The sequence below is a fragment of the Canis lupus genome, chromosome 9, assembly GCF_048164855.1.
Source record: "Canis lupus baileyi chromosome 9, mCanLup2.hap1, whole genome shotgun sequence".
Lineage (NCBI taxonomy): Eukaryota > Metazoa > Chordata > Mammalia > Carnivora > Canidae > Canis > Canis lupus.
The window spans coordinates 73829630-73855557 of record NC_132846.1 but is presented as its reverse complement, the minus strand read 5'-3'; the positions used below and the strand labels follow the sequence as shown (position 1 = coordinate 73855557).

Sequence of the window (25928 nt, the reverse complement as noted above, 5' to 3'; positions counted from 1 at the left end):
TCTCGCCATGTGATAGAATGATTTATTAGAACAAATTCCATGACAACTCATATAAAATAACCATTTTCTGAAAGACATCCGTAAGACCGCCTGAGGACAAACATACAGAAGTACCTCCAAGAAGCCAGACAAATAAGTTACCGATCCCAAGTCAAAGGCTGGAGGGGGAGGAACGGGAATTTGTGAATAAAAAAAAGTGTACAGCGATCACTGAGGGTGCGTGTGGATGAGAATGGCCACTGTTGGTCTCCAGGGGACAGGCTGGAGGGGACTGTGCGGGGCATGCAGGAGGCCTCCTCCGTGTGGACACAGCAGGCCCGGGGGGCGGGGTCCTGGCAGGAACCCCGTCCCCACTCACACACATACGTAAACATCACGGGGGCGGTGGGGGGGACAGGACCCATGCACGCAACTCCAAGTCAGCTAAATGTAAACACGGACACACGCATCACCCGTGGCGGCCCGGACTCACACCCACTGGCCCCCGGGCCCCATCCCGCAATCGCCACTCACACAGGCGCCGGGCACGGTGCGGAGTGACCCCCCGGAACGGCCGGGGTGGGCCAGCCCCGCCCCCACCTGCCCCAGCCCACGGGCTCTTTGGCTTAGAGGCTCCAGAAGCAGCCTCCTCTTGCCCCGGGGAGGCGCGCCCTGCCCACCCGGCATGTTCCCAGCTTAAAGAACCCTGAGAAGGCAGAACTGTCCCTGGGGGCCTCTCCCTGCCCTCCACCCCCCACGGGACCAGGAGCACAGCAGCCTGCAGGGCTCAGAGCTGGCTGCAGGCACCCACGTAATGCCCACAGCGTCAGGGGGTACGGGGGCTGGGGGAGGGGTGCAGCCCAGGGAGCTGCCGGAAGCCTGGTTTCCAGCCCCTGCGGTCCAGTGCTCGCTGCCCCCCCCCCCAGCCTAAAGCCGCAGGAAGCCAAGTGCAGATGCCCCGCAGCCCTCGTTGGGAAGACCTGCCCCACGGTGTGGACGTGTGCCTGGGCGTGGGCGCGTGTGTCTGGCATGTGTGCGCCCGTGTGCACAGCGGTGTGGCAGCAGCCTGCACACTCAGCAGGTTTGGCAATTGCATTGGCACCAAAGGCTTGAAGTACTGGGGTTCCGGCCCCAAACGTCTCCACGGGCCACAGCCCGGGCCCAGGCGGCAGAGGCCGCTGGAGGGCCCTGGCCAGGCGCACCGAGCCCTCGAGTCCTGGGGCTTCACGGGCCCCTCCCGGCTCCGTGTTTGGCACTGAATGACGCCCCCCACCCCTGGCCCAGCCCCTCTTCCCCTGCCTGGCCCGGGCCAGCCCCCAGGGAGGGACAGGTGAGCACGCACCCCAGCGCGAGAGGCGGGAGGAGGGCCTTCCAGGCCCGGGGGCTGCTGCCGTGGCACAGACCAGCCTTTCCTTAAAAGCTACAGACAGGAATAACAGCAGTGGAGAGGACGCGGGGTACACACCTGTGACGCCAGCCCTCGGCAGTGGCCACGACAGGAGCTGGGCCGGAAGGCCAGCAGGGGCAGCCCAGGGGCTGGGCCATCCCGCTGGGGTGCTGGCCGGGAGCGAGGGAGGGAGTCTGGGCACGGAGGCCCTGCCCACGGGGTCCTGGCATGTGGGGGGTCTCTGTGGCGACCCGTCCGCAGCCGGGAGGGGCCGCAGCGGCCGGCAGAGAGGCTGGAGGCGCCAGACCCGGGGCCACGGGGAGGCCGCCCCGGCCCGCGCCTAGATCAGGAACCTCTCTGCGTCGGGGAGGAAGTCGGGGAGGAAGGCGGGGTCCGGGAGGCCAGGGGACCCGCAGGTGCCCCGCTGCGGGAAGCTCCTCAGAGGCAGGGCCAAGGGGGGCGAGGATGGACTCTGGGCAGCCGGCCGGCCCTTCCCAAGCTGGGCCGAGCCTCCGGAGCCGCGGTTCCCGGTCAGCAGGTCCAGGTTCCCGCTGGGGTCCACGATGGCGTTGATGACTGCGGGGGGTGCAGGGTCAGGCCGGCCGGTGGGTCCTGCCCTGCCTCCCACACCCACCCGGCCTCCCTCTGCGGGCGCCACGGCGAGCAGCACCGGCGGCCTCGCCCGCACATCTGGACCATACCCACCTTCCAGCTGCTTCTGCACGCGTCTCAGTTCTTTCAGGATGGAGCTGATCTCCTGGAAGTGGGTGGGAGGGGGTGCATGGAGCAGGACCGCCACGGGGACCCCCCACTCCCTGCAGCCAGGAGGCTGTTTGGCGGCGGCGGGGGCGGCCCTCACCTTGTTGGACGTCTTCAGGATGGGCACCTCGTTCTCCGAGTTGATTCTGGCTTCTAGCTCCTCCCAGGCTCGCCCTGTGTTCTGAAAGAGGATCCTGCCACCGAGGGGGGGAGCAAACAGGACAGGGAGGTTGGAACCTACACAAGCGCACCCAGCCCGCTGCCCCCACCCCTCCCCGTCCGTGCCCACGGGGGAACAGAGGCCCAGGGCAGGAGTGGGCTGGCCAGAAGCAGAGTCTCCATCTCTGGGCCTGACGTGGGGAGTACTGGGGTCGTCCCGGGGGCTCTGGGGTGGGCGCAGGGGGTGCCGGCTGCCAGGCCCAGGTGCGCGCGTGCGCATGAGCACCCCCCGGGAGGTCCTGGCTTTGGGCGCATGTTAGCGTCTGCGTCTGAGGGGAGGCTGGTGGGGCAGCTCCCACCGCCCTTCAGAGCCCGGGGGCCCCACGCACTTCATCTTCTCGGCCAGGTGCTCCGTGTTCTCCCGGATGGCGTGAGACAGCTGGGACACTGGGTTCAGCATCAGGTTGTCAAAGATCACCTGCAAGGACCAGGCGTTAGCGTGGCACCCGGGACCCCCGGAAGGCCCTGCTCCCTGGTGCACCCCAACACCCAGCCTAGAGGGCCCTGTGCGCGCAGCCAGGCCAGCTTTCTGCAGGGTAGGTGGGGTGACCTGCCTCCTCGCGGCTCCGGGGCCGCATCTTGCTGGCGAGGGGGTCCTCACAGCGGTCGTTCATGTTCTGGTCCACGTCTCGAGAGCTCAGGGAGCCGGGTGGCACCTTCTGGAAGTTGAGGCTGGCCTCGGGGATGCGTTGTACCAGCTGTAGACAGGGGCAGGGTGGTGTCAGCCCTCCTGGGGGCAGGGGGCATCCACCCACAGGGGCAGACCATGTCCCTCCCCTGCCGTGACAGTAGGGGGACTGAGCAGACTCGGGCCCCGGGATGCCCCTACCCCCAAACACAGGGGGTCCTGGATCCTGTGCTCCGGGGTGGCCGTGTGGGGAGCCGAGCACAGGACACACGGCCTCGGCGAGTACCCCTGGCTGAGACTGCCTGTGCAAGGAGCTGCCTGAAGGCCGGGGGTGGGCCAGACCTCAGCAGGGTGGCGGCCGGGCTCACCTCCTCACGGGCAGAGATGGTCGAAGCAGGTGTGCTGGGCACGTTGCTGAGAGAGGGGCTGCGGGCGGGCCCCGGTGAGCCCAGCGAGTCACCGTCCCCAGCCACGTCGTGGATCTCCCGGGCGAGGATGGCCACGTCCTTCACCAGTGTCTGGCTCAGCCTGCAGCCCGCAGGAAAGAAGGCAGGTCCTGTCGGGTCCCCCTGGGCCGAGCGCCCGTGTTGGGGAGGTCGGGAAGCAGCGGCCTGATGGATCCCTCCCCGGGCCGACCTCCCCTCGCAGGTGCAGGCAGGCGTCCTGCCCCAGAGGCAGGTGCTGGGTGAGGGTTAGGGGTCGGGGGTGTGCAGCCTCCAGCCTGACCCCAACTGCGCCCACCCGGCCACTGGCAATGCCAGACCTCACAGGGCCCCGAAGGGAGGTCCCAGGAAGTGTGGCAGGGGTGGGGCTGGGGCCAGGCAGGAAGGGCGGGCAGGCACAGAGGTCCCACAACCAGCCTGTCCTGTGTCACCTGAGCCCTCGGCCCAGGCTGGGGTACAGGAGTCCCCTGTCACTGTGCACCACCACCTCCTTCACTCGACAGGGGTTACGAGCTCCACCTGGAAGCTTCCTTGGCACATGGATGCCTGCAGTTGCCCCAGCAACGGGGCCTCCGAGGCCCACAAGGCCCCGACCTCCAGCCTCCATCGTCCCAGCACTGCCCAGGGCGCCTCCCAACCGGCCCTGAGGGCCCATCCACTCCGAATGGCACCTGCACCCCTGCCTGGCACGGCCACCATGCTCAGTCCCTCCCAGAAATGCCGAGCACGGCTGGAGAAAACCGTTCCAACCGCCACCTACCCCCAGCATGGCTGACCTAGACCCCTCGAGATGGGGGTCCCCCAACTGCACCCACTCTCCCTACACTGAAAAACACAGGACATCCCTAAAGTCACAGTGATGCCACATGGGCGTGCACCCCTGCCTTAGTGCCAGCCCCCAGCCGGGCAGGATGCCCAAGCTTGCCCACTCGGGAAGCAGAGACCCCGAGGCCCACAGGGGCCGCCCACCCCCCCTCCTCTGCACGCCCCTCACCTCTGAGGAGCCCACCTCGGCAGTCCGCCCCATCGTCAGCCGCTGCCCTCCCTCCGTGTCCTGGGAGCCGCCATCCCTGGCCCCCCTCATGCCCCGCAGGCCCTCCCCGCTCAACCTTGAGCCACCGTGGCCTGTGTCCTCTCTGTGCCTGCATCCCCACGGGCCATTCGCCCAGGAACCACCTGCCTCTGGTCACCTCTTTCTAGAAGCTCAGCAGCCTCAGCACCAAACACCCGCCGTTCACCCTAAAGCCCCGGACTCCTCCTGCCCCTGCACGAGCCCCGCAGAGCCCAACCACCGTGGCACTGACCATTGCTCAGCCAAGCACTGCCCTCTAGTCCCACCGCCTCTGCACCAGCCTCCCAGCTCCTGCCCTGGAGCTGACCCAGGGAACGACCACACGAGAAACATGATCTTTAACAAAAATAATACAGTTCTTCCTCATACCAGAGGTCCGGCATTCTTCTGAGATCTGCCTCCACCCACCTGCCCGCCCACCTGATATCCATCCACGCATCAGGGACCCATCCGCCCACCCAGGATCCATCTACGCACCTGGTACCCATCTGCCCTCCCAGGACCCAACTGCTTACCTGGGACCCATCCACCCACCCAGGATCCATCCACACACCCGGGATCCATCCACGCACCCAGTACCCATCCACCCACCCAGGATCCATCTACGCACCCAGGATCCATCCACACACCTGGTACCCATCCGCCCACCCGGGATCCATCCATGCACCCGGGACCCATCCACGCACCCAGTATCCATCTGCCCTCCCAGGACCCATCTGCCCACCCGGATCCATCCACATACCCAGTATCCATCCGCCCTCCCGGATCCATCCACACACCCAGTACTCATCCGCCCTCCTGGGACCCATCCGCCCACCCAGGATCCAAGCCCCCAATAACCGCACCCACCCCCCGACAAGCAGAGCTCAGGCGGACAGAGCCTCCAGCCCAGTCCCGGCCCAAGGGGCGCTCTGGCCCTAAGGGAGGCGCGGCCCGCTCAGCGGCTCCGCTTGCGCCGCTCACCTGGCGATCTCGGCGATCTCCGCCGTCTGCACGATAAAGCCGTAGGGGTCAGGGTCTTCCTCCTCGTCATCCGTGTCCCGGAGGCCGGGCGCCCGGGGTCGCGCGCGGCCAGAGCCGCCAGCCCGCGGGGTCTGCGTGGCTGTAGAGGCATGGGAGCGTGTGTGTTTGGGGGAGCCGTGGTGGGAGCCGTACTCCTCCTCGGACGTGGACGTGCAATCCGAGCCCTGCTGCCGGCGGCGCGCGCCTGGGAGCGCGAATCGGTTCCAGAAGCAAGAACAGAACAGAGTGGCAGCTCAGCACCCCGTGGCAGCCCCGGGGTCCCAGGCAAGGGCCCAACGCTGCGCAAAGCCACGCTGCCGCCGGCCCCCCACCCATGCCCAGAGGCCCTTTAGCTGAAGCGCCAGCAGCTGCAGAGCTCCAGGGCCTGGAGGCCACCAGTGGCCCAGAGGCGGGGGGCGGGGGCAGCCTGGCATTTCCATGGGCCTGGGGCTGGTCGGCCTATGGGCAGAGGCCACGGGGACGGTCTGTACCCATCAGATGGGAGGTGGCAGGCGTGGTGGCAGGGCAGCGTTACACCCAGAGATGCCCCAAATCAGGGCAGCCCTCCCCACGTGGACTGGCCCCAGGCCTGGGTGGGACCCGAGGGTGACTGAGCTCGGCCCCCGCAGCCCCCTCCCTTGCCCGCCTGCCCCTCGGACCTGGCTCCTCACCCACCCTGCTCTGGGGCCCCGCGGTGGCAGCAAACACACGCAGCCAAAAAAGCAGTGGAGGGGCAGCGGGCTCCCACCAGCAGGGGTCCTCGGCCTGCCACCACCGTCCCCGCCCATCCCTGCCTGCAGCGGACCCTGCCCCTCAGCACTCGGCGCCCCTAGTGGACCCAGGAGGCAGGGGGAGCCCCACCCCGGCAGCCTCAGGAGCCCTGAGGAGCTGGGCCAGCAGAGCCTATGTTCAGCTCACTCGGACGACCGGCCTGGCTGAGCACACGAGCAGACATGCACACACGCACACACACGCACACACACGCAGCCCCCCGGGGCAGCAGCGAAGCACCCGCGGCCACAGCACTGTCCCTGCTGGCCACGCACGTGCACAGGCCACAGGCTGCACGGGGCCTCTGCCTGGGGGGTGTGGGGGGTGGACACAGCCCTCCCCCGCCACGGCATCCCGCACGCCCTGGCAGGGCAGCCGAGGGCAGAGCACCCCAAGCCCGAGGCCTGGCGCGCAGCCGCGGAGCCCTCCATCCTGGCTCCCCGAGGGTGGTCACACATGCACACGGTTGGTGTGTGCGTCCGTGGAGACGGGCCCGCCTACGGGAACGGGGCAAGCTGCGCACCCTCCGCCCCGGCTGCCTGGGCCCGGGGCCACCCGCCTGCTCCCGGCACTCACTGGGTGACGAGTATCGGGCACTGCCCGGGCGCGCCCTGCTAAAGGGCTGGCGGGGGACCGCGGTGGCGCTGGCGGCCTTCTTGGCGGCGGCCCGAGCCTCGGCCATGACGGGCTTGCGGCCCGAGCAGTACAACTCGACGCTGCGGCCGGAGAAGCCAGCCCGCGCGGGGGCCGCCTCGGAGTCGCTGGGCCCTGTGAAGGAGCCGGCCCGCTTCCGGGGCATGGCCAGGATGTCCAGGCGCGACAGCTTCTTGGCCTGCTCGGGGGCGGGCCGCCCCGCCGGCTCCGGGGTGGCGGGGGGCCCCCGCTCCCCGTCGGCAGCCTCCGTGTCCGAGGCCTCCCCCAGCCGGGCCCGTCTCAGCCGGGAGGCCCGCGTGGGCCGCGGGGTGGACAGGCTGTTGGAGCGGGTCAGCACCTGCTGGGCCTTCTGGGAGCCGGCGGGGCCGCGGCTCTGCTCCTCCCGGGCAGCTGGCGGCGGCGGCGGGGCGGCGGGTTTCCGCCGAGGGCCTGGCCTCCCCGCCCCAGCGGCCCCGGGGGCCTCGTGGTCAGAGGTGACCGCGTCGGCGCCAGGCGGGGGCGCCAGGCCACAGCCCCGATCGTCGTCAGGCCAGTCCGAGGAGCCCCGGGGCCCGGGGCCACGCCGCACGGCCAGGCGCCTCCCCGGCTCCACGCGGCCCACGTCGCTCGGGCCCAGCGGGCGCCGCTGCTTGTCCGAGAGCCGCTCACGGGCGCTGTTCAAGGCGACACCCCCCGGGTCCTGTGCTGCCTGCGGGGACGGCGGCTTGTCCCTCTGCGGTCCCGCGGGCTGCGGGCTGGTTGGGCTGGGCCCGTTCTTCCCGCTGAGCAGACTGACAGTGCTGGCCGTGTCCACGTCAGAGTCCCCGGACAGCGAGTCCTCCGGCGGCCTGGGGGCACTGCCCGTGGGGCCCTCTGCCTCCTCCGCGGATCTGGACAGCAGCCGGGCCTCCAGGGCGGCCAGGGCCGTCTCTGTCTCCTTCAGGATCAGGTGGGTGTCCTGGGGGTGCAGGTCCATGCGCGAGGCCCGGGCGGCAGCCAGGTCCTGCAGGAGGGGGTGGCTGGAGATGTGCGGCAGCTGGCCGTGCGCTGGGGGGCCGCCAGCCGGCTCCTTGCTGAAGCTGTCCTGCCGGACCAAGGCCGGGGCGGGGCTCTCGGGCTCCGGGGACCGCCCTGTCCGCAGCTGGATCACCATCCTCCCGCTGGTGCCGACGGAGAGGCTGTCCCTCGCCGGGGGGCTGGCCTGGGCCACCCGCCCCGGGCCCTCCACCTCCCCTGGAGCCAGAGGTTTCCTGGGGAAGGCCGTCTCCCCGTTCTGGTCCCCAATGAAGAAAGAGGTGGGGGCTGGCTCTCCAGGGGCCCTCGGCGAGCGCCGGCCCTTTGTCCATGCCAGTCCCTCCTGGGGGCTCCGGCGTCTCTCCTCTTGCGGGCCGCCACCCCGCTCGGAGCCCCGCCCACCGTCCGACCCGCTGGCATCGCTGAGGCTGTCAGGCTCCAAGTCCTCCTGGCCCAAGAAGCAGCCGGCCTGCTCACTGCCTGGCTCTGGTGGCCCGGGGCCGCTCCTCCTGGTGGCCTCGGGGCCCCCAGGGCTGTCTGCGCGGTCGCTGGGCAGCTGTGGGAGCAGCCGTCGCTGGCGCACAGGCAGGGTCCCCTCGAGCTCCCCGGCTCTGCGCCCAGGGCTCTCCTCTGCAAAGACAAGGGCAGCCTGGTAGGGAGCGGTCGCTGGCTGCGGGCCCTGGGTGCCTACGGGACGCCCGGCCCTCCGCCAGACTCGGCCGGCACGCTCGCGCCAGCAGGTCCAGTAAAAGGCCTGAGCCCAGCCCCAGCCCCAGCCCCAGCCCACCGCTGAGCCTGAACCACTCACCTGCCAGGCCTGGGTCTGAGTAGCTGTCGGCCAGGCTGGCCCAGCGGGACACCCACTTCTGACTCCCGGGAGAGCCCGGCACCGTGAGGCCCTGCAGAGCAAAGGGCAAGCGTGTGTCTCCCGCAGGGGAGGCAGGAGGTGCCCGGGCAGCCACAGCAGCTCGCCTGACACCTGGCCCTACCCATGCCATCTCTACCCGTGGCACACTCCCCCACGGACGCAGCCAGGAAACCCCGATGCGCTCCTGCGTTTGCCCCCAACACAACTACCTAACCTGAGCCCGGTTCAGGGGCTCACAGGCCAGCCGCTGTGACTCAGCGCAGCCTTGCCTGTGGGTACACGGGACACACCCAGGGGCCCAGCCTGACTTGGGGCCTCCGGGCCCGCCCTTGAGCCCTCCACACGGGGGCCCCAGCCCACCTGCCAGGGCACACTACCCAGGAGGTTGGACCCAGCCTCCCCTGGGGCCTGGAATCCAACACAGGCAAGACCTCCGAGCTCACACAGGCCCCGATGCAGGAGCCCCCGCCCCTCCCCAGGCAGCGTGCGACCCAGGTACCTGGAGCTCCCCTTGGGGTGCCATGCCCGCTGACCGGGAGGCAAACTCCTGCAGTAGGGCCATTCGCTGGGCTACCCCGTCGCCGGCCTCGTCTCTGTCCCCTCTGATGACGGGACGGAAGGTGGCAGAGGACACCCTGGAGAGCTCAGGAGACTCGAGTACCCCAAAGACCTGCCAGGAGGGATGGCCAGGCCCCCGGGTCAGTGCCGGCCCACCCCCGGCCCGGCCCCCACCGCCCTGCCGTGCTGACCTGGTCGATCATCTGGCGGGCCTCCTCCACCTCCGGGTCCTGCACCTCTGTCTCGATGGTGTAGGTCCCTGCATCACTCAGGCTGTCGTCCTCGTCCTGTTTGCGCGCCTTGGTCAGCTGGGGGTCGGCGGGGGGTGGTGGCAGGGTCGCCGGGGCCACGGGGCTGGCCCCACGGGGTGTCTCGGGGGCCGGTGATGCTGGGGGTGCCTTGTCAGGGCCGGGCCGGGCGGCCGGGGAGCCCTCCCGCAGGCACTGCGCCATGAAGTCCTGGGCCAGACGGGAGCGGCGTCCCACACTGCCGAAGGGCCGCGCGGAGCCCCGGGGCGTGGGCGAGGGCCCCCCCAGCCGCTCCTCTGTCCTCTCCCGCTTGAGCGAGCTGGCCCGCTGTGGCCCCGAGCTGCCGCCTGTGCCCCGCGCCGGGGCAGGGACGCCCGAGCGGTCTTTGTCGGCTGGCCCGGGGCCTCGGCGCTTGTCGGCCTTGGGGTCCCCGGGAGGGGTGTGCGTGAAGGACTGGGAGCGCTTCTTGCGCGGCGTGTCCTGGTCAAAGAACTCGATGACAAAGGCCTGCTGGTTGTGCAGCAGCTCCTGGGGATCTCGCTTCATTTGCCTCTGCAGCCGCACCTGCGCCCCGCTGCCCTCCGCAGGGACCCCGGCCACCACCGCCGCCGCCGCCTTGGCCGCGGGGTCCTCCGAGTCGCTCTGGGTGCCGTCCTCATGCTTGTGGCCTGGGGGTGGGGGAACCGCAACTCGTCAGGCCAAGAGAAAGGATGCAGCGATCTGAGGGGTGGGGGGCTCTTCACCCCATGCCCAAGCTGTCACGTGTGGCTGGGGACACAGCGCCCATCTCACGGAAGCCACCACGCGTGGCCAAGATGAGCGAGGGGAACACGAGGGACTGCCCCCTCGCGGAGGCAGGTCTTCAGCAAGGAACCGCCAGCGGGCAAGCACTGAGGCCAGTGGGGACGCCCCGCGGCAGGTCCGGAGCCCCACGCTGGGCCCGCCAGCCCAGCACTCACCCTTGAGGGTGCGGGTGTGGACCGGCAGGTCGCTCTTGGTGCTGTGACGGTCGTCGCCGGGGCCGGCCCGGCACAGCAGGCTCGGGTCATTCTGCACCAGCCAGTCGGCCACCTTGGTCTCCGCGGACACGGCCTCCGCAGGTGCGGCCTCCTTGCCCGGCGGCCTCCTCTGGCGCAGGGAGAACTTGGTCACGTGGTCCTTGATCTTCACCTTGCCGGGGCTGCAGTCGTCAAACTCGATGGTGAAGGAGGCGTGGCTCTGCACTACGGGGGCCGCCCCGCCCGGCTCCCCTTCCTTGGTGGGTGCCTCCTGCGCCGGCACCTCGGGGGGCCGTGGCGGCGGCGGCGGGGCCTCCTTCGTGGGGATCTCAAAGTAACTGGGCTCCCGCCTGAATGCGTAGCTCTGAGGCTCCACCGAGGCCCGGAAGCCAGGCATCGTCCCGGGGAGCTCCCCGTCCTGCTGCGCCAGCTCCTTGGGCCGCTCTGGGGGAGGGAGGAACATGTCCTTGGGGGCCCCAGGGTGGCAACGCCCGCCCACCTGCCCCGCCAGGACTGTCCGCTCGGTCTCCCCCAGCGGGCATTTCCAGGCCAGGCCGCCTTCAGGAGCTCTAGCGACCTCTGGGACCCACCTGCGTAGGGCTCCTCCTGGCGCCGCTCCTCGGGCGGGGTGCCACCATCATCTTCTCCCCACCAGGAGGGCTGCCCGTACAGGGGGGTGCGGTAGGCCGCTGCCTCTGCACAAGGAGAGCGTTTGACCCTGGGTCGCTGTGGCCCCAACGCAGACCAGGAGGGGAGACCCGGGGCTGGGCAAGCCCTGGGTCCTGGAGAGGCCCTGGCTTCACCTCCCATCTCAGCCCAGGCCCCCTGCCCCAGTGCTCCAGCGTCATCACCCTGAGGCCCGTTTCCACATCTGTGGTGAGCGACCGCTGTGAGTCTGTGACCCTCGCTGTCCCCAGCCCCGCCCAGGCCTCCCTGTGGAGGAGGCTCACCTGGGGCAGACAGTCCTCAGCTGCCCCATCCTGAGGCAGGCAACCCCCCAGCCCTGCCTGAGCCCTCTGCCCCCAGAGCCTGCCTGCCAGAAGGACAGGACAGCAGAGTCCACAGCCAGGGCGGGTCTCTCTCCAGGGTCTGTAAACGACTCAAGTCACAGAGGGCCGACCCTGAAGGCTGGGCCCCCCGCAGGCTGACCAGACCACACGGGTCTCAGGGGTGCTGTGTGCACAGGTGGGTGTGTCTTGGGGTGCAGAGGTGTGGGTGCATGGGTGCCTGAGCTCACCCGAGGGCAGCTTTGTGCTGTGCCCGCCGGGATGCCATGAGCCCAGGAGGCTGGCGGGTGGAGGGGCTGTGCTGGGAGGGGAGCGTGACCCAGATGAGGCAGGTCACGGGGAGGCCCGTGGGGGGCAGGCCCGTGTGCACCTCCCTCCCAGGCCCTATGCCATGCTGCCCTACCTGTTCCTGGCCTCCGGTCCCCCCTCTCTGGCCTGGGACCCAAGGACTCGCAGTACGGGGGGTGCTGGGGCAGCGCTTCGCCCTTCCTGGGTGCCGGGCCCTTGATGCTCACCTGCAGCTGGCTGGTATACTTCTCGTGCTGTGGGCAGTGAGGCAGGGGTGAGGGCAGGGCCCACTCCAGGAGGACACCCAGGGCAGCCCGCCTCCCTCTTGGTCCAGAGACGGCCTGCACTGCCCCTCACGCCAGGAGGTCTCCTTCATGACTCCCGTGGAGGTGACATCCTGAGGCTCAAAGCCAGGGGTCCTTGCCCCAGCCTGGGCGGGGGGCAGGGGGGGGGGGGAGGTCCTCAGGAACACAAAGCTTCCAGGAAGGAGCCTGGAGTGGGCAGCAGCTATCGGAAGTGGTTCATAACCCCCACTCAGGAGACACAGAGGGGTGGGGACAGGCCCCAGGCCATGGGGTCAGCGGCTCAGGGGCCACGAGAGGCGGGCAGCAGTGGTCTATGTGGGCACACCGTGTAGCTCTGTGTGTGTGCCTGTGTGTGCACACCTGTGAGGGCGTGTGCGTGCAGCGGCCCCACCTGGCTGAGCTCTGCAGCTGTCAGGGCCAGGGTCACACTGGCCCTGTGACTCTGGGCAGGCCGCCCACACTGCCCGTGCTGCCCACAGCTCGGGGCCAAGGCTAGTCTCCCCCACGCAGGGTTCCACGCAGGGTTCCTGGGCAAAGCTCTGGGCAGTGGCCCCAGGTCGATGCTCCATGACTCCCACCAAACGAGCCAGAGCGGAGTCCTCCCACCATGGCCCCCGACCCAGGTCCCTCAAGCCCCAACGGGGAGTACCCGAAGGCACTCATCACCCAGGAGTCCCCCCAGGGCTGTCCCCAGAGGCTTCCCCTCCTGCCGGTTCCCGGCTACCACCTGTGATAGCCTCCCCGCCCCCAGCCAGGTACCGCAGTCTCCTCTCCACGCCCGCCAGCCGCGACGGCCGGGAGGGCGGGGAGCGACTATCTCCCCCACCTGCTAGACCGGGCCATCCTGCAGGACAGGCCGGGCCAGGCTGACTCATGGCACCACAGCCAGGCCGAGGCAGCCAAGAGATATGGGAGCGCCGGGCGGGGGCGGGGCGGCGGGGTGCGGGGCCGCGGGGCCCTGGGCTGAGTGCGGGCACTGACCCTGAGCGCCTCCTCGGGGACCCGGTGCTGCACACGCTCCAGTACGTACATGTTGGAATGTGACAGCGAGTTAAGGCGAACCAGGAGCAGAAGAGCTTGGACGGGGGCATGGGGTCACGTGGGGCGGGCCTTCTCCGCAGGGAGAGACCAGACAGCTCCTGATCGAGTCCGACGGAGAGGGGAGGCCTGGGGGGACCGCGCTGCCCCCCACACCCACCTGTGCACCTAGCGTGTGTCCACACTGCACCTGCTCGGACAAGCAGCACACACGCGCATGACTGTGTCCTTTAGCCCCTCACCGCAAGGGCAGAACAGGGCAGGGCAGGCAGGGGATGTGCCCGAAGCCAGGTGGGGCCCCAGCTCCCATCCCAAACCACCCCTCAGCCCTGGCCTCCCCAGGTTCTAGGCGTTGGGGGGGGGCTTCAGATGGTGTCTGGGCCCACGAGTGGCAGCCGAGGCAGGCAGAGAAGAGGACACGCTCCCGCCATGCGTGTGGGGCCCCAGGGGAAGCATGCTCCTCGGGGCGGAAGCACAGAATGCCACATCCGGGCAGCCCCCAGGTCACCGGGGACCCTGGGTCCCAGGGAGGGCTCACTTTTCCTGAAGTCCTGTGTGAGCTCAGACCAGGAGGCAGGAAGCAGGTGCCTGTGATGGGGGGCTTCTGTCGGGGGAAGGGGCTGGAGCCCCGCCTGGGGTCATGCCCACTACCCTCGCACACCGGCGGGCCCCTGCTGCGCCCACTGAGGCCCCCACCACTGCCAGGAAAGGATATCGTAGCCGAATCGGATGACGTCATGGAGCTTCAGCGTGATGTACTTCTGGTCCGGGATGCGCACATCATTCACGAACGTCTGCGGGGGGAGACGGGTGAGAGGGCCAGGCCAGCAACGGGCAGGGCAACGGCTCTGGGGTCCCCCTCCCTCCAAGCTGCTCTGGGCCAGGCACTGTCTCTCTGATGCACGTGCACCCAGCGTCACACCCCGAAGGGACCACAGGACAGGCGGCCGCTGAAGGACTGGACTCACCCAGCACCCCGGGACCCTGGGGTGGCAGTGGCCCCGCGGCAGGGCTGGCTGGGCTAGGTGATGCCTGCTCCCCAGAGATCCTCTTCCCTGCACCAGGGGCTCTAACTGGCCACTGACACCACGCTGTGGCCAGATGTGTGAGCGCCCAACATGCCTGAGGCCTCTGCGGCAGCCCAGGTGACAGCGGGAAGACAGATGTGGCTCAGGCAGGGCCACTGTGCCAGAGTTTAGTGGAAGAAACCAGAAGCGTGGAGGACTGGGGACGGGACAGAGGAGGGTCCCGGGAGCCGAGCAGGAGGTGGGTGCACAGGGCGGTGTCCCGGGCCAGGGCCGTGGTGTGCAGGGATGGGCAACACGGACGCTCACTGCCCCCGCAGCCCCACTCAGGTCGGGCTACTGTATCTGACAGGAGGGCCCACAGAGGAGGGGCTGGGGGGGGGCAGACGCCGCCCGGGGGCCCCGAGTGGAGGCGAGCTCGGGATGGAGACGGCTGGCGGCCCGAGCTGGGCGGGACAGGGCAGCGGGCAGACCCGAGCACCGCCACACTGGACCCCTCCCTGCTCAGGGGTCCCGCATCCCCCAGGACGGGGTATCCCAGTCCGCAGGAGGCCCGCCTCCCCTGCACACCCTAGGGCCCTTCCCCCAGAACAACCCTGCCCTGCGGGAAGCCCTCCCAAGGAGGCCATGGAGCCACTGCACCTGAAGGTGGCTTCCCCCCACCTGAGCACAAGATCCGGGAGGAGGCCAGGTGGGGACAGAGCAGAGGGATGCGGTCCCCAAGGGGAAAGGACCAGAGCAGGTGGGCAGAGCTGCAGGGGGGCGGAGAGGGGAGGCCAGCACAGGGAGGAGGTCACGAGGAGGGGGGGGGCCAAGGCGGAGGAGTAGGTCATGATGTGAGGGGCAGGGTGGGGAAGAAGCTGGGGTGAGGAACACAGGCGGGGCTACTATGGGGGACAGGGTGTTCTGAACGGGGGACACCACGAAGGGAGGGCGGGGCCCGCAGGAGAGGGAGGGAGGCAGAAAGGTCGTGAGAGGGGCGGGGCCAGCAAGGGAATGGAGATGTGGTGGAGGGGGCGGGGCCAGCAAGGGGGCGGGTCCTGGAGGGGCGGAGCCAAAGAGGGGCGGGTCCTGGGGGCGGGGCCGCACAGGGAATGGAGACTGTGGAGGGGGCGGGGCCAGCGAGGGGCGGGGCCAGTAAGGGGCGGGGCCGGCACAGGGAAGGGAGCTGCGGAGGGGGCGGGGCCAGTAAGGGGGCGGGTCCAGGAGAGGGGTGGAGCCAGCAAGGGGCGGGGCCCTGAAGAGGGGCGGGGCCGGCACAGGGAAGAGAGGCGGAGGGGGCGGGGCCAGCAAGGGGCAGGTCCCGAGAGGGGCGGGGCCGGCACAGGGGGCGGGGGCAGCACCAGCACCTCTCGCACTCACCCCGTTCAGGCTTCCCAGGTCCTTCACCCAGTGCTCGTCCCTGTCCTGGTCGTAGTTGATGACGGCATGCTGCTTGTCCACGCTGCGGGACTGGGGACACACAGACGGCCGTCAGCTGGCCTTCCTGGCGAGGTGAGGCCCAGGAGGCGGGGGAACGCCCCACGGGAGCCGCCTCCTCCACCGCCCGGCAATGCCGACACTGGCCACGGGGCCTGGGAGCCCGCAGCACCCGGCCCGCGCCCCGACACCCGGACAGCCCACCCAGGCTTGACTGCGCCAGCTGTCTCAGCCGCTGGAACAGGCCACAGGGACTTGCTGAGATGCCAAGGGCAGGTGCTCCCGCCCCACTGCCACCCAAGCCCCTCCTCTTCTGTGCAGCCCTCTGTGGCACCCGTGGGCCAGATCCCTGGGTCAGCCGGGGCAGGGCTGAGAACCTCTGCTCATCTGGGACATGCTGCTCACTCCCAAGGGCGGGTGAGGGCAGGCAGAGACCACAGGGGGGCTGGAGAGGCTGGGGGCTCAGGGAGAGGCCCCCCCACTCCTGGGCAGCCCCTCAGGGGCACAGCCTCTCCAAGCGATGGTCACACACATGCAGGATGGGTCTCAGACCCTACAGCTATGTGCCTGCATGCACAGGGCTCACACATGTCCTAAGCACACCCTGCCGCCCACGTGCAAGCGCGCGTGCACACGTGCAAGCGCGCACACATAAGAGCTGAGCACTTCCAACTTTCCCTGGCCACCAGACCTCCCATGACAGCTCCCAGGACGCACCCCGCCCCCTCAGTCAGAAGAGCACACGCAAGTCCCCACCACACCTCTCCACTGCCAGGCTCGCGGTGCAGAGACAGGGACGGGCTCATGGGGTCACGTTGTTTGCTCAGGCATGGCCAGCGCAGCCACGAGGCCCGCGGTCTTGGCACAGAGCACAGCACCACTGCCCACCCCACATCCACTCTGCTGGAGGCCCTGGGCATCCCTGGGTGGCCCCTGCATCCCTCTTCCGCCACCTAAGGAGACACAGGCCTGGGGACCAGGCCCTGGAGAGGCCAGCAGAAATGGCCAACCTAGGAGATGTCCAGACCTGCCAGGATGACAGTACGGGACCCTGTGGTCCTGCCAGACGGGGCCTCCACAGGACACCCAGACCTACCTCCAGGTCACATGCATGGGGACAGGGCTGCACACCAGCTCTCCACGGCGAGGGACAGGATGGCCCCTAACCCGCGAGAGGGTGGCCCAACACCTGAGTCCCTGCGTCACCATACCACCAGGGCTCTCAGCTCACAGCTGTGTGCCCAGACCCTCCCTCCCCGAGGCGGCCAGCCCTCCACACAGCCCACTTGCTCCCTGGTTTCCAGGGGAGGCCCCAGCACCCTCCCAAGGCCTAGACACCCCTAGGGCACAGCAAGGTTGCGGTGGGGGTGAGCACAGGCTGTGGCCTAGCCCTGCCCTGTCCCGGGTCACTCAGCTTGGCCGACGTGCCAGGTGCCCTGGAGGGCAGCCCGCAGCGGGCAGGGCTTGTAGGGGCTGTGGCCCTCAGCCCAAGCAGTAGGCAACATGCTCCAGCCCTGCCTGCACTCCCCAGGTGGCCAGCTGGGCCCACGGGGATGCTGCCGCAGTGGGGGAGCTGGGGGGGGGGTGGCACGAGGAGGGAATGGGACGCAGGACCCATACCTCATCCTGCGTGGACCTTCAGTCCTCTGGAAGGAAGCAGAGGTGCAGGGGCGATCCAGTGGGTAGAGCGGTCAGTGGGGCCAGCCGGAGCCTCCCTGACACAGAGGCCACCCCTGGGCCATGTGCCCCAGTGCTGCCCAAGGGAGCCAGGGAAGCACGGGTCAGCAGCACAGCCCGCTGCAAGCATCTGCCCTACGAAGCCCCCAGGATAGCCTGGTGGGGGTCCTGGTGCCAACTCATCTGCTCCCACAGCAGTGGGTATCTGACCCGTGTCCAACCGTGAGACCTACTGCTTCTCCCCCCAGACCTCACCTCTGCCCCCATCCCGAACTCCTCACCCAAAGTTGGCGCTCACGGTCAGACAGCTCCTGGCCACTCCGGCCACAGCCTCTTCCCTGGATGCCAGGCACCCCCTCCTCCATCAGACTCCCCTGCCTGTGCCGGGTGTGGCTCCGCCCAGTGCTCACCTACCCCCAAAGGGTGACCCTGTACGGCAGGCCCGCCACCTGGCACAGGCGGGGGTGCGGGTGCAGGGGGCCCCCGGCATCCCTTACCTGGGCCTCGGTCTCCTGGCTGCAGTGGGGTTGGCAAGAACCAGCAGCCACGTGGGGGAGCCTGAGCGCTCGGGCTCGTCTCCCCCCAAGCCAGTGAACCACCCCTCTGGGCGCCCTGTGAGTCAGCGACCGCGACTCCTACAGTACAGCCCGGCAGCTGAGAGAACTGGTGAGGGGTCTGGGGTTCTGCACCCTTTCTCGAGAACAGCCCAGCTGCCCACCTCAGCCCTGTCTGAGGGCGGGCCCTGGCCTCCTTGCCGCCAGGTATCAGCGCTCGGGGGTGCTGCAGGCCTGGGAAGGGGTGGCCACGGGGCTCTTGCCAGCTCCACACCAGCACGCGGGGTGACACAGGCTGGCCCAAGGCGGACCGGGCGGGCAGCAGGAGGGCGCGCCATCCCTCAGGCTCGGACGCCACCTCTGCCAAGGAGGAACCCCCTCCAGGGGCCTCCGGGCTGACCTCCCAGCCTGAACAACTCCCTTCTCTCCCCGAGCCTCAGACCTCCAGCCCCTGGACACACCCCAGCACCTTCTGGGCAGCTCAAGCCTGGCCGGGCCAAACCAGACCCCCCTCCCCGCCCCCCTGGCCCTGCAGCCTTCCCCTAGGAATGCCAGTAGCCGGGCGTCCGGCTGCTCCCACACAGCCCCTTGCCCCGGGCACCCACCGGCCCTCCTCTGCAACCTATCACCCCCTGCGGCCCCCTTTCTCCCATCCTCCCAGCCCTTGGTCCAGCCCATCGTTCTTCTGCAGAAACTTCTGAGGCCCCCGGCCAGCCCGGGAGGAAAGGCTGGCCTCGTCCATGAGCCACAGGTCCCAGAGGCCTCTCCAAACCTCCTCCCTGCCCTGCCCTGCCCTGCCCTCTGGCCAGACCGCCCTGTGGGCTCTGGAGAGGCCATGCCCATTCTTGGACCTGGGTCCTTTGCCCAGGACTGCCACCCTGCCTGTGCCCACCTTCCCACCCGCCCTGCCTTCTGGCTCCTTGGACCCTGCAGTGCCCCCCACCATTTGCACCCAGAGCCTGGGCTGCCCCATCTAGTCCCCAGACCTACCCTCCACCCATGACTGGGGCTCCAGCACCAGGCACATCTCCTGCAAAGCCCCCCTCCCAGGCTGCAGGTAGCACCAGGCCCGGTGGGGAACAGGCAGAGAGGGGCCCCAGCTCCAGAAGCCACCCTCCCAGCGCCGGGCCCCGAGCCAGCAGCCGGCCCCAGATCCACACCTCGGAGGCCGGGCAGCCCAGCACAGAAGGCAGAGCAGCCCCTTGTCCTGGATCAGAGACTTAACAGGACACAAACCAGGGGACGCCCCGTGGTTCAGCGGGTGAGCCTCTGCCTCAGCCCAGGGCGTGATCCCGGCTCCTGGGATCGAGTCCCACATCGGGCTCCTGTGGGAAACCTGCTTCCCCCTCTGCCTGGGTCTCTGCCTCTCTCTCTGTCTCTCGTGAATAAATAAATAAAATCTTTAAAAAAAAAAAACAAAAAAACAGGATACAGATGCAGAAAGCAGCTGTGCCACGCGTGATGGGAAATATTGTGAAACAGGCTAATAAAAGGGCCCTGAGAAGCTCCCAACATAGATTTTTGGGAAAAGGTCTAATTATACTCACTTTAAAAAGAATAAAGACATGTTTCCAAACTTTATGTGACCCTGTGTGGAAAAAGGGCCCTGCCTGGAACAGCCTGATCCCGGCAGCGGCCAGAAGCCGGGGCTCTGGGCACAGCCTCCTGCCAGCGCACCCCGACATCGCCCTGGCGGGGCTGCAAGCGCCCAGGGGGCTCCCCGCCTGCCCTCTCGGGGTGGGGGTCTCCAGACGGAGCCCGGCTGCCACACACTCCTACGGGGCGAACTGGGCAGTCGCAGGGCAGGCATCTGTGCACAAGCACACAATGGCACGTGGGCGCACACACACATGCACAGGCACCCGCCGTGCCCCGGAGCACCCCCCCACCCCAGGGCAAGACCCATGGCAGGTGGCCTCGGCTCTGCACCCGGCAGACCTGGGCCTGCACCCACGCACATGTGCGGCGTCTAGCACCCCGGCAGGGCACCAGCTCGGGGCCAGGCTGGCACTGCACGGGACACGGTGGCTGCTGGAGAGCCTGGGGGGCATGGGGCCAGGCTGGCCGGCTCTGCCTCCAGGATGCCCCCCACACTCCCTCTGCCCCCTGAGGTCCAAGCCACAGCCCCTCTTGCCTAATTCGCGGCACGGGCCCCCTGGACAGGCCTCTGCTCCCCAGCCTCACCCCTGCGGGCCCCCTGGGCCCCTTGTCCTCCTGAGCGTCCAGTCGGCCCCTCGTCCCCCATCCCGTTCCCAGCGCCACCTCCTTCACCTTCTCCCCCGAGGAATCATCAGGTCCCTGCTCACATGTGTGTGGCCGGCCCCACCCCTGGCATGGTGACCCCAGGGGCAGGGTCTCTGCGTGGCCCTCCCGGTGGCAGGACAGTGGGTGCTCCATCACAACTGCTGAGTGACAACACGGGTATGAAGCACGGACCCCGCAGAGGGGAGGCCCGGGCCCTCCGGGAGCACGAGGCAGGGAGGGGGTGAGGAGGAGCGGGCTGGTGAGGACGCGCAGGGGAGGGCGCCCGGCAGAGGGGCTGCGATGAGGCAGCTGTAGGACGAGGCCGGGATCCACTGGTGTGTGTCCCTGACCCAGGGTGTGGCAGCAGCGCCACCAGGGGATGCCCAAGCACAGGTAAGGGAGAGGGAAAGTCAGGCCTCGTCCCTGGACCACTGGCGGGGACCCTGCTGCAGAGGACGGGGGCTGATGGGTTTTGCTCGGTAGCACAGAGCTTGGGCACAGGGAGCTGGAGGCTGGGGACAGGACAGGCGAGGACACCGTGTGAGCCACCTGAGCAGATGTGGAATCTAAGGCAAGGGTGTGACGGAACCTCCAGGAGACACAGGGGGGGACCGCCCAGTACGCTCAGGGCCCAGGCAGAGCGGGAGGCTGCAGGGGCTGGACAGCATCCTGGTGCTCACTCTACACCCACACGATCTCCTGGGGCCTCAGTTTCCCCAACTGCTGGAGGACAGCCAGGGCAGGAACACGGGTGCAGCCGAGCCAAGGGCTGCCCCGCATAAAGGGCTGAGAAGCCCCTGCTGCTCCTGCCCCGCTCAAGGCTCCACCACTGACGAACCAGAACCAGGAACTGGACCCAAACTCGCTCTGAGCGCCCTGACCCCTGCCTCCCGAGCCAGAGGCCTCTCCACCGGCACCTGCGAAGGGCGGCAAACAGAGTGAGGGCCTGGTGCGGCGGGACAGAGCAGGAAGGGCAGGACAGGGCGGGAAGACCACGCACGCTGGGCCCCGGGCACCCACAGCCTTCCAGGATCTGCAGGCCCCTGTCAAGTGCCGCCTCCAAGAGGTCCTCCTGGCCACCCTAGGGAGACCGGAGAAGGCATCAACATGCCTCACAGCCACAGCACCTTGCCAGGGGTCAGGGACCCAGCACACTTTCGGGTCTGCTTCCAATGACAGAGAACAGGGGTCATGTTACACGACACCATGAGGGAGCAGCTGGCCACATCCAGGCCTCACCTGGGCCGCTCGGGGGGCCTGGGGTACAACCCGCAGCCTGCACCTGCTGTGTAGACTGCTACTCTGGGGCCTCGGGGGACAGGGGTGCACCCCTCAGCCTGCAGCTGCTCTGTGTGGACTGCGTGTTCCGGGGGCTCAGGGGGCCAGGGGGGTGCACCCCGCAGTCTGCAGCTGCTCCGTGTGGACCGTGTGCTCTGGGGGCTCGGGGGGCCAGGGGTGCACCCCGCAGCCTGCACCTGCTCCGTGTGGACCGCGTGCTCTGGGGGCTCGGGGTGCCAGGGGTGCACCCCGCAGCCTGCACCTGCTCTTCGTATTTGTAAACGGTCTTTAAATCAAGACTACTTCATGCCAGGCGACAACGGAAGAGGAAGAGGGACGTTTTGACGCCGTGAAGAAGCCTGACTGGCGCCACCTGCCTGCTGTTCCCCTGTCCTCAGGCCACTGCTTCCCAACACCGGCAAACCTGAGCGGTGGCCGAGGAGGTGGGTGCCCAACAGGCCTCAGAGATACACCTCAGGCTTCACAGAGACACCTGCCCGTCCCCGGACAGTCCCTGACGCGGCCTCTCCAGCGTCCAACAGCGGGAAGAGAAATAAGGGGACAGGCTGTGCCAAGCCGCAGACACCAGGCGGCCCAGCAAGCAGACAGATGCGGGAGCTTGGCCGGTCTAGTCAACCAAGTCTGAGGACCTTTGCGGAGAAGCCAGGGGGTCCAGACAGGGACAGACTCGCCCTCAGGAGAGGGAGACAGACGACATCTGCCATCTGCGTGTGGGGGGCCTGAGCCCCCCGTCTGCAGCCTGAGCCCCTCGCGTCCCAGGAGTGGGCAGTAGCAGCCCGGCTGGCACAGGGAACCAGGGCCTGAGCGAGGCCTCACCCTGCACCCAGGACACGTGTCTCCTTCTGGGGGTCCCATAATGGGGGGCGTGAGCGTGGGGGCAGGGGCCAGGGCTGCAGGAGGCCCGGCTGGACCACCCCCATGGGGAGCAGCGCAAAGGACGGCTGAACTAAGGGGAACCCTGTAGGGTCAGTCCACCTCCCCTCCGTCCTCGTTCCCAAACAGCCAGACCCAGACTCTGAGACCAGGGCTTAAAGGTCCTGCTTGCCAAGTGCACGGGGTGCTGGCGCCACCACCCTTTTCTACCTGGGTGCCTCAAGGGGCGCCAGCCTCCCCTCGGACAGCTCTGACGGCCAGAGTGGGCCTCACGGTTCCCCAGTCTGCCATGGCCCAGGGGGGCCCCAGACAACAAAACCACGGATAGGTCCACTTTCCAGCACCTTCCAAAGGTGGGTGCCCGATGCCTTGAGAACCTGACAGAAGCCTGAACGACCTCCTGTCAGGAAAGCCCCGACACGCGGAGGCGGGACTGGCCTGTGAGCGCACACGCAGGCCTGCACTCGCCCCCCGTGGGTCCCAGGCGAGGCGGAGGCCCAGGCGGAGGCACGCAGCACTCGGCTGCCTCCAGGGCTCTCAGCAGGCTCCTGCAGCAGGGAGGACGGGCGCTGTCCTGCCCTGGGCCCGACCCTGCCTTCTCTGCCCCAGAGATGCTCACACTCACCTGCAGCATGAGCTCACACTCATCACGCCCCACGAAGATGAGCTCTCGCGGGAGCCGGTGGCGGGTGCCGCTGCTGCTCACCAGGAACCAGGAGGTGACACTCATCTTGGCGCTGGCAAGGCCCGTCTGGCCCTGAGGGGAAGGAGGCGTCAGAGCAGGCTTCCCTTCCTGGGTCCCAGCCCCTGGACGCAAAAGGCCCAGCGCAGATCCGCCCCCTGACGTCCAAGCACCCCCGTGGCAGCACAGCGGCCGCCACTGGAGACACTGGGCCCAGCCGCACGAGGCCACCGCCCTCCCTGGAGTGCGCCTGCCCCTGTGGACGCCTTCCCCAGCTAAGTTCTCCTGGCCTTCCCTTGTGCTCTGTCCCCCCAACCCAGGTACCCGGCGTTGAGTCCATGAGGCACGGGCCACACTGTCCACGTGTGGAGCCGCACACTTCCTCATGACCCAACGAAGAACAGCTCTCGAGTGGGACTTGCCATGGCCATCAGGGTCCCCACAATGCCAGGTGTACAGGGCCTGACCCCGCCCTGGACACAAACTCTGAATCAGAGGACCTATTTCCCCCACCAGACACTCTGGGGTGGGCCTGGCAGGAGGGCCAGGGGGTGGGGGACAGCTGAAGACAGGAACTCTGAGCTGTCAATACAGCGATCGCTTACAGGAGATCCAACATCCCTGTATTGCTACCGTGGCCATCCCGCAGAGGTCCCCAGGCCAGGACAGCACCAGGTAACGGAGGCATCAGGCTCCGGGGCCTACAAGGCCCTGCGGGCATCAGTGAAGGAGAGGTAGGAAGGGCTGGTATGGTCAAGACGGGCAGGCAAGTGCCATGGTAGCTGGCGAGGCACGGTGGGGGCAATCTGAGTGACAGCAAGGGCCGACGCCACCTCGACACCAGGCTCTGGGGCAGCCAGCCTGCCCGCGCTCTCACATAGGCGCCCCGCTCACCCAGGGCAGAGCTGTGTGGCTCCAGCAGCACAGGTGCACGGGCACCAAATATGCACACGCTCACAGGACACACGTGTGCACAGGGCCTCCATGCGTACCCAGAGCACCGCCCACAGGCGTCCTGGCCACTCTTCTCTGCACAAACACACACACAGGATAGATCCCACCCCGAGCACTGCATGTGTGCCAAGGGGTGCCCTGGGCTCTGAGCCCCCTGTGACCTGCATCACCTGCCTTCCCGCCAGCTGGGGAGGCAGACAGCAAAGGTGAGAGGCTCTGAGAAGGTGTGAGTGTCCCAGAGGAAAAATGAAGCAGTGGGTGTGGGGGGATGGGACGGGGCGGGGTGTCTGGGAAGGCTCCTGGGGAAGGCATCATCTGAGCAATGCCCACCAGGAGCAGGAGCGGGAGAGGAAGCAGATGGATGGAAGCGGGCTTGTCAACATCTGGGGACTGCGCTGCAAGCAGAGGAAGTAACCGGTGCAGATGCGGGGGTCACAAGGCTCGGGGAGTCCTGGGCGTGTGCTGGAGCCAAAGGGTAGTTCCAGGACCTGCCTCATCTCTGGGAGGCTCAGCACAAAATGAAAACGTGGCCGCCTCGCCTATAAGTCATGAACAACTTCAAAGATGCCGGGCACGGAGCACTGGGCAGAGCACATGGCGCAAGGGCGTGGGTGGGTGCGGTGGCCAGCCGGGGAGGTCCTGGGGTCACAATGGGACTCCGAGGACAGAGCACAGAGGGAGGTCAGACGATGAGGGAGAGAAGTGACAGCGGGAGCAGTGGGGGGATCCCCCGCCCCTGCGGTTCCCACCCCAGAGGCCCAGCCTCAGCCCCCTCCCGGGCGGCAGTGAGCGAGGCCACCACCAGGACCACGGTCCATGACGGTCCAAGTGCCCGCGTATCCCTCAGCACACCCACAGGGCACCTGGGGGAGCAGGTGGGAACACCAGGAAAGCCCCGCCCCAGCGCCCCAGGACAGGGCGGCCGGAACCCCCTCCCCGGAGCCCAGGCGCGGCCTCAGAGTCCACCCGGAGCGCTGGGCCCTGGAGGCCGAGGGGGTGGGGACCTGCCCCCCCCAGGGCTCCGGAGGCCTCCGCAGCCCCAACCTCCTCTAAGGCCCCTCCTCCCGCGGTGGGGGGAGGGGAAGCCTGGGCCCAGCTCCTGCCCCATCACCGCACTTCCCAGCCCCCACGCCCCTCCTCCATCACCTGCCACCCCCACGGGCCGCGACCCCACCCGGCGGAGGGCGCCGCCTTACAGCCTGGGGAGGCCCAGGCCCGAGCCGGCTCTGCGGCGCTGCCAGGGCCGGGCCCGCCGCCACCAGCAGCCCTTCCCGACCCGCTCGGCCGCGAGCTGGGCTGTTCCCACACCGCCTGCGGCCGGCGCTGCGAGGGGGAGCGGCAACACCCCAAGCTGCCCCCGCGCCCCGGCCCGAGGGAGGGGGGAGCGGGATGGGGCCGGGGCCGGGCGGCGGGCGGCGGGCGGCGGGGGCACCGCCACGGAGGCCGGGCCGGGCCGCGCCAGGAGGCAGGGGCGGCGGCGACACGGCGACGGGAGGCCGCGGGGGGGACCGCGGGGCGGGGGCGCCCTCTGGATCCGCCGGCGCCCGGCCTGCGCCCCCCGCGGGCCGCGAACCCGCGCCCCGGCCCCTCCCGCCGGCGGGGACCCCCCCCCCGCCAGGTGCGCCGCGGCCCACGCCTTTGTCCGGCCCCGAGGGCACGCGCCCCGCCCGCCCCCCGCGCGGCCCCGCAGGCGCAGGTGCGGGCGCAGGAGGCCCCGGCGGGCGCGGGGCGCGGGGCTCGGGGCTCGGGGCGCGGGGCGCGGGGCGCGCTCTTACCTGCGGCTCGGCCCGGCGCGGCCCCGCTCGGCCCGGCCCCGGCCCCGGCCCCGGCCCTCCCGCCCGCCGGCCGAGCGCTGGGCGGGGCCGCCGCCTAGGACATGCCCGGCGCGGCCAGCACGCTCGCGGCAGCCCCGGCCGAGCCCACGGCGAGCGGCGGCCCCGGCCTGGCGCGCGGGTCCCTGACGTCTGCGGGCGCCCGCCCCGCC

The 25928-nt window shown here is 69.1% G+C and overlaps 1 protein-coding gene across 3 annotated transcripts; it reads right to left on the bottom strand.

The window, feature by feature from the left end:
* CEP170B (centrosomal protein 170B) lies at positions 1 to 25800 on the bottom strand. Of its 3 annotated transcripts, none has more exons than XM_072840152.1 (19): positions 25720 to 25800; positions 22934 to 23065; positions 15605 to 15694; positions 13933 to 14011; positions 13161 to 13219; positions 11990 to 12128; positions 11170 to 11274; positions 10541 to 11023; positions 9525 to 10249; positions 9275 to 9445; positions 8716 to 8806; positions 6837 to 8537; positions 5451 to 5694; positions 3341 to 3500; positions 2899 to 3042; positions 2674 to 2762; positions 2226 to 2319; positions 2072 to 2123; positions 1 to 1942 (listed from the first exon to the last, which is right to left on the bottom strand). In XM_072840152.1, the coding sequence occupies exons 2-19, from the start codon at positions 23036 to 23038 to the stop codon at positions 1707 to 1709; spliced, it is 4767 nt and encodes a 1588-aa protein (XP_072696253.1). In that variant the 5' UTR covers positions 23039 to 23065; positions 25720 to 25800; the 3' UTR covers positions 1 to 1706. The 3 variants fall into 3 exon arrangements, with proteins under 3 accessions (XP_072696253.1, XP_072696255.1, XP_072696254.1); XM_072840154.1 differs by lacking the exon at positions 25720 to 25800 and adding an exon at positions 17282 to 17414 and having other exon boundaries at positions 22934 to 23071; XM_072840153.1 differs by lacking the exon at positions 25720 to 25800 and having other exon boundaries at positions 5451 to 5589.
* Between the last annotated feature and the right edge of the window lie 128 nt (positions 25801 to 25928).